The 16,270-nt window shown below is 44.6% G+C and overlaps 1 protein-coding gene across 1 annotated transcript in view; it reads left to right on the forward strand.

Annotated features, from left to right (window-relative positions):
- CNTLN (centlein) overlaps positions 1-16,270 on the forward strand; it is a 309,550-nt gene that overhangs the window by 146,597 nt on the left and 146,683 nt on the right. Inside the window, exon 11 of the mRNA XM_083184414.1 lies at positions 7,519-7,644. Within this exon, the coding sequence (XP_083040540.1) occupies positions 7,519-7,644 (126 nt within the window). The remainder of the gene's footprint in view (positions 1-7,518; positions 7,645-16,270) is intronic.

Below are 16,270 nucleotides of genomic sequence, written 5' to 3' on the forward strand. Positions count from 1 at the left end.
GGCCCGTTCGTCTTCCAGGACTTACAGCGGCTACGTTTAACGGCCTGGAGGTTGAGCGGCAGATCTTAGTCCACAAGGGTCTCCATCCCTCTGTCGTCACTACAATGATAAAAGCCAGGAAGCCGGTGACGGCTGCTCATTATCATGTAATATGGCGCAGATATATTGCCTGGTGTGAGAAGAATGACTTGCCTCCGGCCAGTTTTCGATTAAACAGTCTGCTACGTTTCCTTCAGGCTGGCCTGGATAAGGGACTCAGATTGGGTTCCTTAAAGGTCCAAATCTCTGCACTTTCTGTGTTTTTTCAGAAAAAGATTGCGGCCTTGCCGGAAGTGCAAACCTTCTTACAGGGGGTGCTGAGGATTCAGCCCCCCTTTGTGCCTCCCACTGCACCATGGGATTTGGAAGTAGTTCTTACTTTCTAAAAATCAGCCCGGTTTGTTCCATTGGAAGAGTCTGAGCTGCGACTCCTCACTTGGAAAACTGTTGTTTTGCTGGCTCTAGCTTCGGCCAGGAGGGTGTCCGAGCTCGGGGCCTTATCTTGTCGGAGCCCTTACCTTGTGTTCCACAACGATAGGGCGGAACTCAGGACTAGACCACAATTCCTTCCAAAGGTGGTGTCAGGGTTCCACCTAAACCAACCTATTGTGGTTCCTTCTAGCGCGACACACCCAGATATACCAGATACCTTGGATGTGGTCCTCACCCTTAAGGGGTATGTCAAGCGCACAGCTAGGATCCGTAAGACGGACAGCCTGTTTGTGCTTTATGATGCGCAGAAGAAGGGTTTACCTGCTTCAACGCGCACCATTGCCAGGTGGATAAGATGTACTATCCAGCAGGCTTATGCATCAGCTGGTTTGTCGCTTCCTTTTTCAGTAAAGGCTCATTCAACCAGGTCTGTAGGTACCTCTTGGGCGGCTGCTCGAGGGGTGTCGGCAATGCAGCTATGCAGGGCCGCAACTTGGTCAGGGCAACACACATTTGTGAAGTTCTACAAGTTTGACACCCTGGCCAGGGAGGATTCCCAGTTCGGGAATGCGGTTCTACAGCAGAATCCGCACGTTCCCACCCGTTCTGGTAGCTTTGGGACCTCCCCATAGTAGTGAAGCCCAGTATCCCATTGGACGGTAGAGAAAATAGGATTTTGGGTACCTACCGGTAAATCCTTTTCTCGTAGTCCATATGGGATACTGGGAGCCCGCCTCAGTGCGGCTTTTTCTGCTGTCAGACTTACTTTATGGTTAGGCTTATTGCCTTGTTTTCTATAGGATAAATATGACTATAGATTGTTCTAGTTACAGGTGTCCTCTTAAGTTGTTAGGATTCACCTCTTTTATATGTTTTTTGTTCGTTTGGGTGTGCTGGATGAATCTCACCACAATACATTATCACATACTCCTCACATGCTCTCCTTCGGCACAGTTTTTGCATTAACTGACTAGTGGAGGGAGATTGAGGGGAGGAGCCAGTGCACCCACACTGAAAGTTCTTTTATGTGCCTGTCTCTCCTGCGGAGGTCTCAATCCCCATAGTAGTGAAGCCCAGTATCCCATATGGACTACGAGAAAAGGATTTACCGGTAGGTACCCAAAATCCTATTTTTTTTTCCAGACTATAATTTGCACTTTATTTCACACTTGTTTTTACTTCTCGGTTCCAACATCATTGCCTTTGCGTCATTGCTTTTCTATAATGGGTGCCATGTGTCTGATGCACACTGGCCCCTGGATCCAGCGCTGCTTACACACCACACACCCTGCACTCATTTAATTATACTTACTGCTCCGTTAACCCAATGCTGGTTGCAGAAATCACCTGAGAAATGGCTGCTGTGGGCTTTAACAGTGATTTATGCTTGTGCAGTGTAGATGTCCTTGGGAATAAGGTACTGGCACCATGTTTCCAGAAGCAGGTCCATGCACAGTTGACTCTGACCACTCCTCTCTTAAACCAACTCTGTATACTATGTTGGTTCTTCCTGGAAACTGAGTTGGAGAAAGAAAATCCATGGTAGTGCATTGTCTTGAAGACATATGTAGACTGATTTACATAGAACGTTACTAGCATTTAAGACTTTATGAACCCATTCTCATGCATCGCATATTGGGCCTGATTCAGACCCATTTGCTTATCTGCAAATTTGCAGCTGACTGCGAGTGGTTAGCTGCCTCACAAACAGAATGAAAACCCACCCTGTGTATATCTGAGAGTAAATTGCAAAGATTTAGCAATTTGCTTTTCTGTCACACATCCATACGCTAGTCACTCACCATCAAATGATTTTTCCAGTCTATATAAATATGAGTAAGTCTGACCCTGCCCCAACTCTGCGACAGATACAAGCTGACCGAGCCAGCGCTGATGTCACACACTTGCACTCAAATTGCAACTAGGTTGCAATTAAATATTATCACATATTTTGTTGCTGCTTTGGCTCGCGCATGCACAGTCTTTCTATAATCTAACAGATTACAAAATCGCAGAACAGTGATCAACTCTGTAAACATTCTTTATTAGTAGGGAGCAGTGCCAGGTTGTGGTTACCTCTTTTTCTATGTTGCACACAATTTGGGATAGTTTCTAGTCCTATACCAGTCTGCAGATATTTAACATTCTTCTTTTACTCTGCACATTAGTGTTATGGTGATGCTAAAACGTGATGTAAAACGAATAGCAGGTGCGAGGATATGCATGCTCCCACTATCCTGTGAACTGTGTACTGCATCATGTCAACAAAGTAAAAGGAACAGCATTGATTGCATGTCCTTGTTTATCTTATATCCAGCTCTGTGAAGGCCCCATCCACTGGTGCGATATGGGCATTTTTTATATGATTCCAACGCATTGCTGTGTCGGATTGCATAAAAAGTGACACATACACATTCCCATGCACATCACAATCGCGGATCCTACAGGCTGCCATGAATATTTGTTGCAGTCCGTAGTCCTTGGCAGGATCACTTCTGATACATTGTATGCAAAAAATGACCACATACAATGTATCATATGTAAACCTGACCCCTGGGAGCTGCCTGGATGAGGGGACTTGAGTCCCATAGTGTGTTATCTCTCTCTCATAGCAATTATTTAATTGGGGGGGGGGGGGGGGGTCATATGTTTGCCACAGTATGTAAAGTTTTGCACCTAAAATCTACATACATTTCGCTCCACCCAATATTTATGAAATTATGAAGTAGTAGTCTTTTTAAGATTCATTGTTTTCTTTTTTAGGTACAATACATGAATTACATGAATGATATACTTCTTAGAGCTTTATATATTATGTTTTACATTTTGACAAAATTATGTCAGTATTTAATGCTACTTTTCAATAAACAACATGCCATTTTAAAATCATTGCTCGGATTGCACCTAGTTGCTACACTAAGGAGAGGCCAAAATGTTCCTAGGCAGAGACTTAATTGGTGTCTCACTCAAAAATGAATAGTAGGCCCGAGGTGACCATCTTTTGGCTTGGACTACTATTGGCAGGCCAGGATTTCTGTAGTTCATCTGCATGCTCTTTTTTATAATGAGTTTAGCGTAATGAGGGCAATTTGCATTTGTAAATCCCAATCTGTCTGTGACACTATTGTTCCAAAGCTACCTACTTGTGTTGTAAACAGATGCTTCTTTCTCTCTCTTTTTTTTTTTTTATAACTAAACCCACTTATTAATGAAGCTTTTTAAATTTAAGATACATTTTTCTTTTAATTATGCACATTTTGTTAGTTTTGAATTCTCTAGTTCATTTTGTGATTTCCTTTAACATGAGTAACAATGGCATTATACTTGTATAGTTTATTGCACATAAGTAGTATCATTTACAAGATTGTTATTTAATAAAGTTTATAGTATTACTTTGGTTATTTATGTGGCATAACTATATTATGTATACTATAATATTTATTTGCAAATGATGGCTGTGCGGCAAATCAAAGTATTTAGAATCAACTTGAATTATTTTCTGCTTATGTTTTTATGTAATGATAAATACTTTCTCTCACTCAGCCACATACTGTAGATTATTACTTAATAATACCCTAATGCAAAAAACATGGACAATATTATAAGACACATTAATGCCCCTTTTAAACAAAGCACGTTTTCCGGGATATTGCTGGGTCGACTGAAAAATAACCCAGTCCAAAGACCCGGCAATTCAATCTGGGAAATGTTCCGAGTTGAACGAGGATGAGACCAGGGTACAAGGGCAGTGTAAACAGGTAACCTGGAACCTGATTACATCAGTAGGGAAGCCCATACCTCCTGACCGCAGCGTCCTGCAGTCAGTCCTGAGGTTGGGTGGGGGGCGCACAAAGCCGCTGCTGCTGTCTGCTGTACTATGCACACATCGGCAGACCCGGGGAGGAGGTGAATGGATGCCTGTGTGAAACATCCATTCACCTCACGGATGGAGGCTGGGTGCAGTTTTCCCCCGTGCTGGGCTTACTCCTATTGTATCAGTTGGCATCACGGGTAGGGATGCCAATCCCGGGGCATTTTTTCAATCCCGGATTTCGGGATTGAAAAATGCTCAATCCCGGGATTCTCGGGATCCCGGGATTGGCATCCCTAAAAGAAAAACATGCCCTGTCCACTCAACATGGCGGGGGGGGGGGGGGGGGGGACGGACATGGTCGGGCGGGCGGGCATGGACATGGGGGGCGGGCGGGTATCGACATGGGCGGGAGGGCGGGTATCGACATGGGCGGGCGGGCGGGTATCGACATGGGTGGGCGGGCGGGTATCGACATGGGCGGGAGGGCGGGCGGGTATCGACATGGGCGGGAGGGCGGGCGGGTATCGACATGGGCGGGCGGTCGGACAGAGCAGCGCTGCGGGGGGTGCCTGCTGCAGCCCCGCAGATTACCTTACATAGGCGGGCTGCAGTGGGGCACATAGCGCTGCGGACGCTGCGGGGAGGTCAGTGCGGCCGGAAGCAGTCACCTGCGCAGCGTGACAGTCAGAGGTCACGCTGCGCAGGCCGCACGCCGGGGTTGGGAACAGCCGGGCAGCTTCTGAGCGGGTGCTCAGAAGCTGCTCGGCATTAGACTGCGCGTGCGCAGTCTAATCCCGAAATCCCGGGATTGGATACTCCAATCCCGGGATTGAAATCCCGGACATTTTGGGGCCAAATCCCGGGATCCCGCCGATCCCGATCCCGGGATTGGCCACCCTAATCACGGGGGTCCCGGCTGGTGGATTTTCCAGCACTTGCACATGATCATCTCCAAATGCTGGCTCAGGAACCGTCTCCGCTGATGTCACCGCCTTGCATTATGCCGGGTGGAGCGCCAATGTTCTACCCCTTTCACAAATGTTCTTGCTGGGTCCACGTTTGGTGTGAAATGGCTTTCTCAAAATACCCAGGTCAAGCAACCCGACATGCTGACCTGGGTTAAAAGAAGGGTTAATCCCAGGTCGGAGCCAGGCGGCTGTGCTTTGTGAATGAGTAACCCGGGTCGAGCCACTTGGGTCCCGTTCACACTATAGGGAGAAGGCAGTGTCTGCTCTAATTGCTGCCTCCACCCCTGATGATGTGCCGCCGCTCTGCCCCCTTTCTGTCATCAGCAATCCGGCTTATTGCTGTACCGCTGTAGTGACTATCATCACAAATGCCGGGTTGCTCCAGTGGTGAAATCTGCAGATATTTTATCCACCATATAGGTATTAAATAATATGGCAGATAGTAATCACATAAAGATCTGTCTTATACCTGATTTAGTTTTCTATAGAAAAGTAAACTCTCTAACAAAGGGCACATACATATAAACTTGTCATTTTGTTACTTTTGAGAAGAGTCTCCTAATTCACAACCATTTAGTCCCACATATTTTTTAATCTGACGTCTAAACAATTAGCAATTCAGAGGTGCAAGCAGTGACTATTTTTGCGCAGTTCCATGATCTTTACTGTACAATAAAAATAGCGAACCCTTATTATGCACACGGGAACTATGAGTGCAGAATTGTCAAGTTGTTTGTGGGAACATTAAGCTACAGCCAGAAAAGACTGAAGGAGCTGAATTGTGGTGGGGGGTATAGGGGCAGGGGAACCTAAAATAAAGGTGGTGCTGTGGAGTCATTGGGGGTGGTTACAGGGATGTGTACAGGGGAGTATAAAGGTGCTGCTGTGGGAGGGTTTGATCAAAGGGGCTGTCATCTACAACTGTGCGCCAGCAGAAGGCAATAACCCGGGTCCATCCTGCGTTGTTAACAGGGTTTCAAGCCACTGTGACACAGCTTTAAAGCTGTGTTCAGTGACCAGGAATTACAGTCTAAAAGGGTATTATGTACAGTGGTTTAGTCTGGCAAGGCTCCATGAGCATTGCTGTATAGTTCTTTTGCACCTGCAGCTGCTTCTCTCTGCCTGTCTGTTGATCCTATTGTATTTTGTGCCTGTGATGCATGTTAAGCTTTTTAACTAAATATTCTCCATTCTGAAATTGTAATCAACAACTATTTGCCACTGTTCAAACTTGTTAAATTGACAAACCCTGTTTTATTTTCTTGAAATTTGTCAGTGTTTGAGGTTATTTCCGAAAGGTTATGAAGACATTTTTCATTCCATTTGAGTAAAATGAGTCAATGTAGTTAATACAGTGTTGCTATTATTGCCTTTTATACCTAGAACTGTGGAAGTGTCTTATGTACTAAGGTAAATAGCATACATTTGAAACATCTTGCACTTCTGCCGACAGTTCATTTTGAGCCATTTGAAATTACATGACTAACCACCATTCTCTAATATCTTATCGGCCTTTATTCAATTGAATTGGTAATTTATTATGTCATTGTACTATTAGTTTACTTTTAAGGTTCCACCAAACATCAGCAGCATCGTTTTCATGTGATTATTTTATCGCTTTTTTATATAGCAGTGTGTAAGGAAGGAAAACTCATGCATGACAATAGATTTTAGTTTATTAGCTGTTACTTTTTATGTATGTTACCAGGTTGTTATACAATGCTTTATATAATGGAAACCGATATCGCTGCCTCTAGTTAGCAACATTATAGTTAATGACCATATGGTCATTACTGTATAAGATGCACTGTCTGTTGTATTTATATTCCTGAAGCATATTGTTCCTTATTCTTCACAGTATGTTAAACTATTTCAAAGGAAAAAAATCCTTTCCCTCTTGTTTCCGGTTGTCCTATCAAGTGTAACCTTGGACCCTTATAGAGCAATTAGACCATCCTCTATCCCCTCCTTTGTAATGAGGTTTCTTACATTCCTGAGTCTATAACCCTTTAGTCTTCCCTAATGGGACATCATTATTCTGAAAGAAACAATGTAAATGTAAATGAATATTCTCATTAACGAGTCACAGAGAAACCTTTAGCGGTAGCACTGTGGTAATTCTGCTTGTTATTTCTCCAGTATTCCAGGCAGGATTTTTTTTTATAATTCATTATTAGTATTCTCAATTACTTGTTCTTTAATTTTGCATGTCTTTCATAATCCAATGTTCAACTCCTTCAACCATGTCCTTGTTTTATTCTCCAGGTGCAACCTGTGAAACGTTCAAGGTCTCTGTCCCCAAAGGGCTTTTCCAGAGAGTCGGAAGAGTTAAAGAAGCTTAAGATAGCGGAAAAGAGGGCTGAACATTTAGAAAAGACATTGCAGATTAAGGTGAATCTTATAAAGCCATATAAACCAGGGCCTACAAAAGTAAAAACTGCAGTTCTTAGGATAGGAAAAATAGTTCTCTAATTAAGCTGAAGACATTTCATGTGCATTAACTTGCTGAAACATCCAGCTTTAGGGGTATACGTTGTAATGTTGCACAAAGTAACCATATTTTTCTATTTTCTATATGACATACTTAATCAAATCTTCTGAAGTTTAACTAGCTCCTCAGTAGATACTTGTTCAAAGGTAAGTTATTCCCTTTCAAAATAATTGTGAGATGTCAAGAGTGAACACTTATTAACTGGAGAGTTGGTCAGATATGGCAAATCTAAAACACAAAGGGGGGAAATTACTAAGATGGAAATTCTATTTCACATGGGATGATGCAATGGGCAACCGATCAGATATTATCGTTTTTCTTTTAGAAGGTGCTAAATAAATAAGTAGATTCTGATTGGTTGCCCATAGCAACATCCCATGTGAAATAGAACTCTCATCTTAGTAAATTTCCCCCCAAATGTCATAGAAAACCCCATGAAAGAAGCAACGAAGGTCATGTACATATATATGTCCTTATTCATTTAGTCCAGAGGTGTCCAAACTTTTTGCGACGAGGGACAGATTTGGTGAAGTGTAAATGTGTGGGGGGCCGACCATTCAGCCTGACATTCTTTGAATCGTTAATCACATCAGAATGGTCCCCCACTCTGCCCCCATTCACTCTATGTCCCCCAACCTGCCCCTTCACGGTATTTCTCCCAGCCTGCCCCCATTCACTCTATGTCCCCCAGCTTGCCCCTCCTTCACTGTATGTCCCCCATTCACTGTATGTTCCCCACTCTGCACCCATTCACTCTGTCCCCCAGCCTGCCCCCTTCTCTTAATGTCCATCAGTGCCTCCATTCATTGTATGTCCCCAAGCCTGACCCTCCTTCACTGTTTGACTCCCATTCACTGTATGACCCCCATTCACTATGTACCCCACTCTGCCCCCAATTCACTGTATGTCCCCCAGCCTGCCCCTGCTCCCCCTTCTCTGAATGGCCATCACTGCCTCAATTCACTGTATGTCCCCCAGCCTGACCCTCCATTTACTGGATGTCCCCCACTTTGCCCCCTCCCTTCTTTGTATGTTCCCATCCCCTTGTGTGAGCCAGAGGAAGGAGAGGCAAAGCAGGAACTGCAAGGACAGGAGATGCTTGGGCTCCCGCTGCTGCCCTCCTCCGCTCTGCATGTTACGGGAGCAAGCTTCCCCCTTGCTGCCCCCATCCCCAAACACTGCTGTCACTGTGATTGTGGAGTAGGGTGATATACGATTGCAGCAGCAGGAGTAGGACGCCTATTCACTGTCGCAGACAGAAAAGTAAAGGCGCACTCGCCGGAGCCTCTCCTTTTAGTGTCCTGTGTTGTGCTTCCCACATCTGATGCTCTGCCCGCTTCCAGCTGGAGGCTATGGGCCGCTTGAAATGACAGATAGGGCCACAATTGGCTCCCGGGCCTGACTTTGGACATGCCTGATTTAGTCGCATGAAATGGATATTAAACCGTGGGTAACCTTACCATGGTTGGCTCTCTACCACATACATGCTCCCTCAACCTTCTCTGTTAAATTAGAAAATGTTTATCACAGAGGTCATGTGCAGTAAGGCTACATGGGTTTATTTATGATAAGCGTGAGGGAAAAGTGGGAAAATCACCCTGAATCTCTCTCCCCCCCCCCCCAAAAAAAAATAAAAAATAAATAAAGGGCAGTAAGTTGTCAGGGTTCATAAGAAAAGTACTTGGGGATCTGAAAAGGGATCGGATGGTTGTTATTCTTTTTTTATGACCTTTGGAAAGGTTTTTTTTTTAAGGAAATTGAAGCCAAAGATGGATTTTGTTTACATTAAAATACATAAACAGTAATTTTAAAAGCACTTTCAATTTGAAGATCTCTTATATAATCTACATGACGCCCCACATCATTTAACTCATAATGCAACTTTTTTAAGTACAGTAACTCGCCTCAAAAATGAGCGAGTCTTTTTTGGCCATATTTTACTATTCAAAATTTTTAACGTGCCTTATTAATCATTTGAGGCATGTACCAGATGTTCTGAACCCAGTATCTTAAAATAAGTATTACTAAGACCCATGTTAACCTAATGCGGATTTATAATTGAATAATAACAAGTTGCATCTGGTGGTGTTTGACCTGCAGTAAACCACGACTTAAAGTGTACATTTGCAAGTCAGGTGCTACTTCTCTTATTTATTTTTCATTATTGCATACTTGCAAATTTGCATGCTTAAAAGCATAGCCAGAAACGTTTATATCTATCCAGTAGGAGGTTCGTTAGGTGATCTTTTGTAGAAGGTTTAATTAATTTCTAGTAAAATTGCTTTTAAATTTTAACTACACACCTATTCGACTATCGTCCCATTGTCATCCGTTGTTTAGGTATATACAGTGTGCCGATGCAGGTAGCTTTAGCCGATGCAATGACTGGGATCCGGTGGTCACTTTTTGTGTACTACACAGTAGACCTCCTGATCTTCATAGAGGAGCTGCTACTCTCCTCTGCTGCTCCCTCCTCACAAGAGCACATAATGCAATTACAGCTGTCTACACATCCCAGGTGTTGTTGAAAAAGTGTAGGTGCTCAAAATGAGTTGCAAGCCCATCTGTGACAGTGCCCCTGTAACGGTGTGGTGTAAGATGGTACCTGAATCTGGAGCTGATTACGGCGGCAGCTTCTGGATTCCTCACGGCTTCTTCCGGAGAACCTGTGGCAGGGAATGGCACAACCCAAGGAGAACCCACAAAAGACAAGGCTACTACGGCTAGCAGCAACAAATATTTATTTAAAGGAGATATGTAAATGGGTTGCTGCAATACACTCACGTACTTATGCAAAACAGTCACTTTATATCATTCAGTAATTAAAGCTATAACTAATCAATGACCAGATTAACGAGAGAACGATTACGCAATAAATGACATCACAACAATAACAATATGACAGAATAATATTACAACATGTCCGCCAGGTGGCGCTATGCGCGGTAGTCCCTGGTGCAAAACAACACAGTTCCTGAATTTGAATAACGGTCCCGCGAAGGAAATCCTCACAAGGTGATTAGGCCCTAACTTAGTGTGCACACTACTTTTATGTATATCAAAAGTAATCAACAATCCTCTCTAAGAGGGGCAGGCAGATCCCCATCCCTTAGGGCAATCTCCTGTATCAGAGGCAAACATGCAGTCCTGTTAGTGGGGGTATCCAACACCCCAGTACCTGAACAATCAGCTGCAGTTGCCAGCTCCTGCTGGTCACGACTCCTGGCTGGCCACTGCCTGTCTTGGGTGCTGTGTGGTCTTCTGGGTGACTCCCAGATGGGCTGCAATGTCCCTCTCTGCCTAGTTCCGTGCTGTAGGTCTCTGCAGTCACTCCTACAGGGCTCTATCTCCCTTCACATGCTGCTCACCCCTTCTTCTGTTCAGCAGTGCTGGCTGTCATTCACTGCTGGGTCCTTGCTCCCAGTGCCTGGTCTCAGATGTGGGATTCTCGCTGTACAGCATCTCTGTCTCTCCTTCCAGCCTGCATCAGCACATGTCTCTCTCTCTCTCTTCCTGAGTCTCACCCTGCTCCCAGCATGTCTTCTCACTCTCTGCACACTTCCTCCCTCTCACCCTGCTGCTGGGATCACCTCTGACCTCTCAGCTTCCTGTCACAAGTGCAGGGGAGCTGGGACACTAGCTGAGTCTGTTAACCCCTCACAGCCCTGCTGTTTCTATAAAAATGCAGTTCTTTCTCTGAGCAGCATTAGCTGCAATTGACCTTCTTTGAGGGCACAGGGACACCTCTGGGGTGGACTGCCACACATCTTTCTTCTGAAATACTGACTACTTTGTCATGGTAAGACAACATAAGACACAGAGATACTTCACTTGACAAATAGTACAGATTCAGTCTCCCATATGCAAAATACCTGGGACCAGAAGTATTATTTATTTCGGGGTTTTTCCAATTTTAGAATATTTGCATGCTATAATAAGATATTTTGGGTGGGGTAAGGGGGTATTCAATCCCCTAATTCCCCTGTCATAAATAGCGGCGGGCGCTTACTCAATGCTGTATTGCCCAACAGCATTGAAGCAGCAGATCGACCAAATGGGCCGGACTTTGAAAGCTTTCAGGCCCGTTTAGTCGATTGCTGCCATTTACACGAACACACCCCCTTTTCAAACATCGCCAAGCGGGAAACTGAATCCTGAAACGGGCCAGGGTCACGGCTGTTGGAAAAGATTGACAGTCGTGACCGGGTATTGAATACCCCGCTTTGGCTTCGGAAGCTAGGATCTAAGCACAAAATGCATTTTTTTTCATATGCAAAGTGACACTTAAAGTCATAGTCACCCTTGAGTTCCCAGAATGTCCAGTCCAATGAATTTTCTTTACGAAAGAGGAATGAATTCACCGGCTTTATTAGTTGTAATCTGTTTTATTTGGGGGGGGGGGGGACGGACTGGATGGGGTTGCTGCTCTGGTGGTACTCAAACTCCAGATATGGGGTGTGGCGGGGATGGTCTCCTGGGAGGGAGAGTCGTGGATACCTCAGAGAAGGTAGGGGGCCAGTTCACTTGGTCTGAGGGGACTTCTCTCTGTTGGAAATTGATAGACCCACTCAGTGGTACAAGTGGAGATTGCTGGAATTACCTTCGCTGATGTTACCGGGCTTGTTTAGGAGGTGGCGTGCCTCCAGATGTCTCTTGTGCCTCGGTTTAGAAGGGAAGGACCAGAGTGGTTTCTCCTAATGGTGGAAAAGGCTTCACCTGGAGAGTACAATGCCCCGCTGGAAAGCATTGTGGTTCTTCAATGTTTTTTTGGTGGAGTATAAGGAGCTGGGTGCCGTAGTTGGATGCCTGTGGGCTGGTCTAAGGTCACTTGCTGCACCTATGCCTTTCGCTGCACTCAGTAGCTATTTGAAGGTGACCTTGAAAAAGCTGCTGAGGGCAGCGAAACGCGTAGGTGCAGCAAGTGACCTTAGACCACCCCACAGCCATCCAACTACGGCACCCAGCTCCTTGGACTCCACCAAAAAACATCGAAGAACCACAATACTTTCCAGCGGGGCATTGTACTCTCCAGGTGAAGCCTTTTCCACCATTAAGAGAAACCACTCTGGTCCTTCCCTTCTAAACCGAGGCACGCCACCTCCTAAACAAGCCCGGTAAAATCAGCGAAGGTAATTCCAGCAATCTCCACTTGTGGGTCCCCACCTGTACCACCGAGTGGGTCTACCAATTTCCCACAGAGAGAAGTCCCCTCAGACCAAGTGAACTGGCCCCCCACCTTCTCTGAGGTATCCACGACTCTTCCACCCTGGAGCAACCCCATCCAGTCCCCCCCCCCCCCCCAAATAAAACGGATTACAACTGATAAAGCCGGTGAATTCATTCCTCTTTCTTTTCATTCCTCTTTCTTCAAAGAAAATTCATTGGACTGGACATTCTGGGTACTCAAGGGTGACTGACTCTAAGTGTCACTTTGTTTATCTTTTAATTTACTATATAATCATGTTTTAAGAAATAAATTGTTATTTTTTACTTTACACCTGACCTCTTAACAATACTGTTATTTAAAGCCATTACTAGCGCAATCGACCACCCTTCTGTTTTCCTCTATATTGTATTGGGGCTGACTCCCCCCTTTTTAGATTGCTGCTTACCAGCCAAGCACACTCATACATAAGCGCCTTTAGTTGGTATTTTTATATCCCTTTTTTCCTTTTTTTCATACAGTATACGCCTTTTAAACACAGCCTGAAGGTAATTTTATGAAATATTTTAAAAAAAACTTTGTGCATGAAACTCAATTTGTGTACATACACCAATCTAATGTATGTATCAAATATACCTTATACACATAGACTGAAGAAAATATACAAAAATAATAATAATAGTTTTGTATGAAACAAAGTTTGTGTATACTGGACCTTAACAAAAAAGGTGTCACTTTCTCATATGTGGTTTGGAAAAATAATAATAATAATCAGTATTTTTGCATGTTTGATATGGAAGAATCCACCAGTGATTTCCCCTGTACCCAGGACAGGTGATTTGTTCTTCCTTTAACATGTACATTAAATAATGTTGCCCAAATGCCATCCTATATTTAAACATAGAAAAGAAAATCTATTGGTTTTTATACTGTACATTACATTTACCAAAGCTTATATTGAATGACAGATGACTTGCCCTTGTTACAGTTTCCATGTGTTTTACTTTAACACCAGTTTGCCATTCACAAGACTTCTGCCACCTCCAGTAATTAACATCTACAATGCTAATATACACACTGTGTACCCCCTGGTGTGTGCCTCTCCACAGGTTTTACCTTTACATCTTTCCTTTACACAGCGAAATAAGGCATGTTCTTACTGTGTGTGTGTACATGAATATTTAAAACCTAAAAATAATGCATTTAAAAACATGTCAAAATACATGTTTATTAAAAGATTTAACACTGAAGTTCAGTTTAAAGTACCTTTACTTTTACATGTTTATATATTTGCTACCAACAGCTGCTTTTTTGTACACTGCTTGTTTTTCCTACCTGTTTTCTAGTGGTTGTAATGTTCTGCACTCACTTTTATCCGGAAATTTCACATTACATAATTATATTTTTTGAAGCACAGGACTGTGGAGAGGAGTGTAGACTCCAACAGGACATTAACATCAGGGCCGCCACTAGGAATTTCGGGTCCCGGGACTGACCTTCAGTCCGGGCCCCCCACCCAGGTACCATTACGGCCGCCGCTCCCCGTACCATTACAGCCACAACCCCCCCCCCCCCAGTACCATTACTTACCTAGCTGCGGTGGTGCATCTCCTCGGCAGCGCACACTGCACAGTGCAGCCTGCAGAGCGCCGTGCCCCTCTGTGTCCTAGGCTCGGTGCTCTGCAGGTTGCACTGTGTATTGTGCATGCTTGGCTGGGGGGCCGACGGGTGGGGGAGGCGGTGTGCAGCCGCGGGTGTGGGGGGTGGCACCGTGCCGCTGTTGCTGTGGGCGGCTACCCGGGCCCCTCAAGAGGCCAGGGCCCGGGACAGCTGTACCCAGAGCACCCCCCTGTCGGCGGCCCTGATTAACATTTGCAGATATTGAAAATAAACTGTGTTGCACAGTAGTGTCGAACAGGTCTAATGATTAATCTTTCACAATTGAGCTATTAAAAAGTTTTGTTTAGCCAGTATAAGACATTTTATAGTAGAGCTACATAAACCATGAATTTCGGATGGCATTTGCCAAATAACAGATTTACATTTTCATTGAGAAGAGGGTACTAAGGACTAGAGTAAAATATATTAGTAGGTCGCTGTCTTAGGACTAGAACACAGGTCGTTATTATAATTACAGATTTATCCACATACATTTTGCGGTACTTGTTTCCTAGCATGGCGCCCGTCGTGGGTGATCGCATACCTTACGTTAAGGTAACTTAAGGTATGCGATGGACCCGACGGACGCGATATTTGGCTATTTTTAGCCTTTATTTCCGGCACTGAGAATCGCGTTGATCGCGTCCATGCTACCGACGCGATCAACGCAATATTACATAGGGATCAATGTTAAATTATCCGGCTATTACAAAATCACGTTGATCGCGTCCATCGCATGCCATTATAATGGCATGCGATGCGACCGACGCAATTTTACATAGGGAACAATGTTAAATGGCCCAATGGCCCCAATTTTTGATTGTATAAGCACCCTAATGGGTAATTTGTATGTTAAATGCCCCCCCATTGTTAATGGCAACCCCCGATTAACGCCAACCCGAAATGTGGCGAGGCCGCGAGGCGCGGTGGTACGTGTCCTCCGACCATTTCATACCCCCACTATCCACGTCGGCGTGGAGTTGATTTTATATAGTGTGGCGAGCCACGGAGCCCAAAGCGTGGCGAGCGCACGCGTAATACCTGTGAAGTAATGCGCGTCGCCACGCTTCAGGCTCGGTGGCTTGCTGCACTCGCCACACTATATAAAATCAACTCCAAGCCGATGTGGATAGTGTGGGTACGAAAAGGTCAGAGGACGCGTACCGCCACCCCTCGCAGGCTCGCTGCGCTCGCCACGCTTCGGGTTGGCGTTGATCGTGGGGTGGTGGTAACAATGGGGGGGGGGAGGGTGGGTATACAATGAAAATTGGGGTCTGGGGGGCATTTTACATTGGGGCCAATGCAAAATCGGGTCTCAGGGACCATTTTACATTGATTTCAATGTAAAAAATTGCGGGATTTTTTGGGTCCCGATGGATGCAATTAAAATCGCTGGTGCCGTGCTAGGAAACAAGTACCGGTCGCTGTCTTAGGACTAGAACACAGGTCGTTATTATAATTACAGATTTATCCAAATACATTTTGCATTAAACAGCCCTATTAGTTGTGCTTTTCTGCTGGCGCGACTGTAATTCCAAATGCCTTTTTGTGAATTTTTCAGTTAAGTAGCATCTTATTTGCAAAATGGATAGGACACACAAGTAGCTGCTGCTGATCTAAATGATATGCCCAGTGTGTGACTACAGCTGTATCAGCATCCGAAATGCTAACTTTCAGGAAAACACTGTAATGTTCTATTTCTT

Source organism: Crinia signifera, chromosome 1 (genome assembly GCF_055691185.1).
Source record: "Crinia signifera chromosome 1, ASM5569118v1, whole genome shotgun sequence".
Taxonomy (NCBI): Eukaryota; Metazoa; Chordata; class Amphibia; order Anura; family Myobatrachidae; genus Crinia; species Crinia signifera.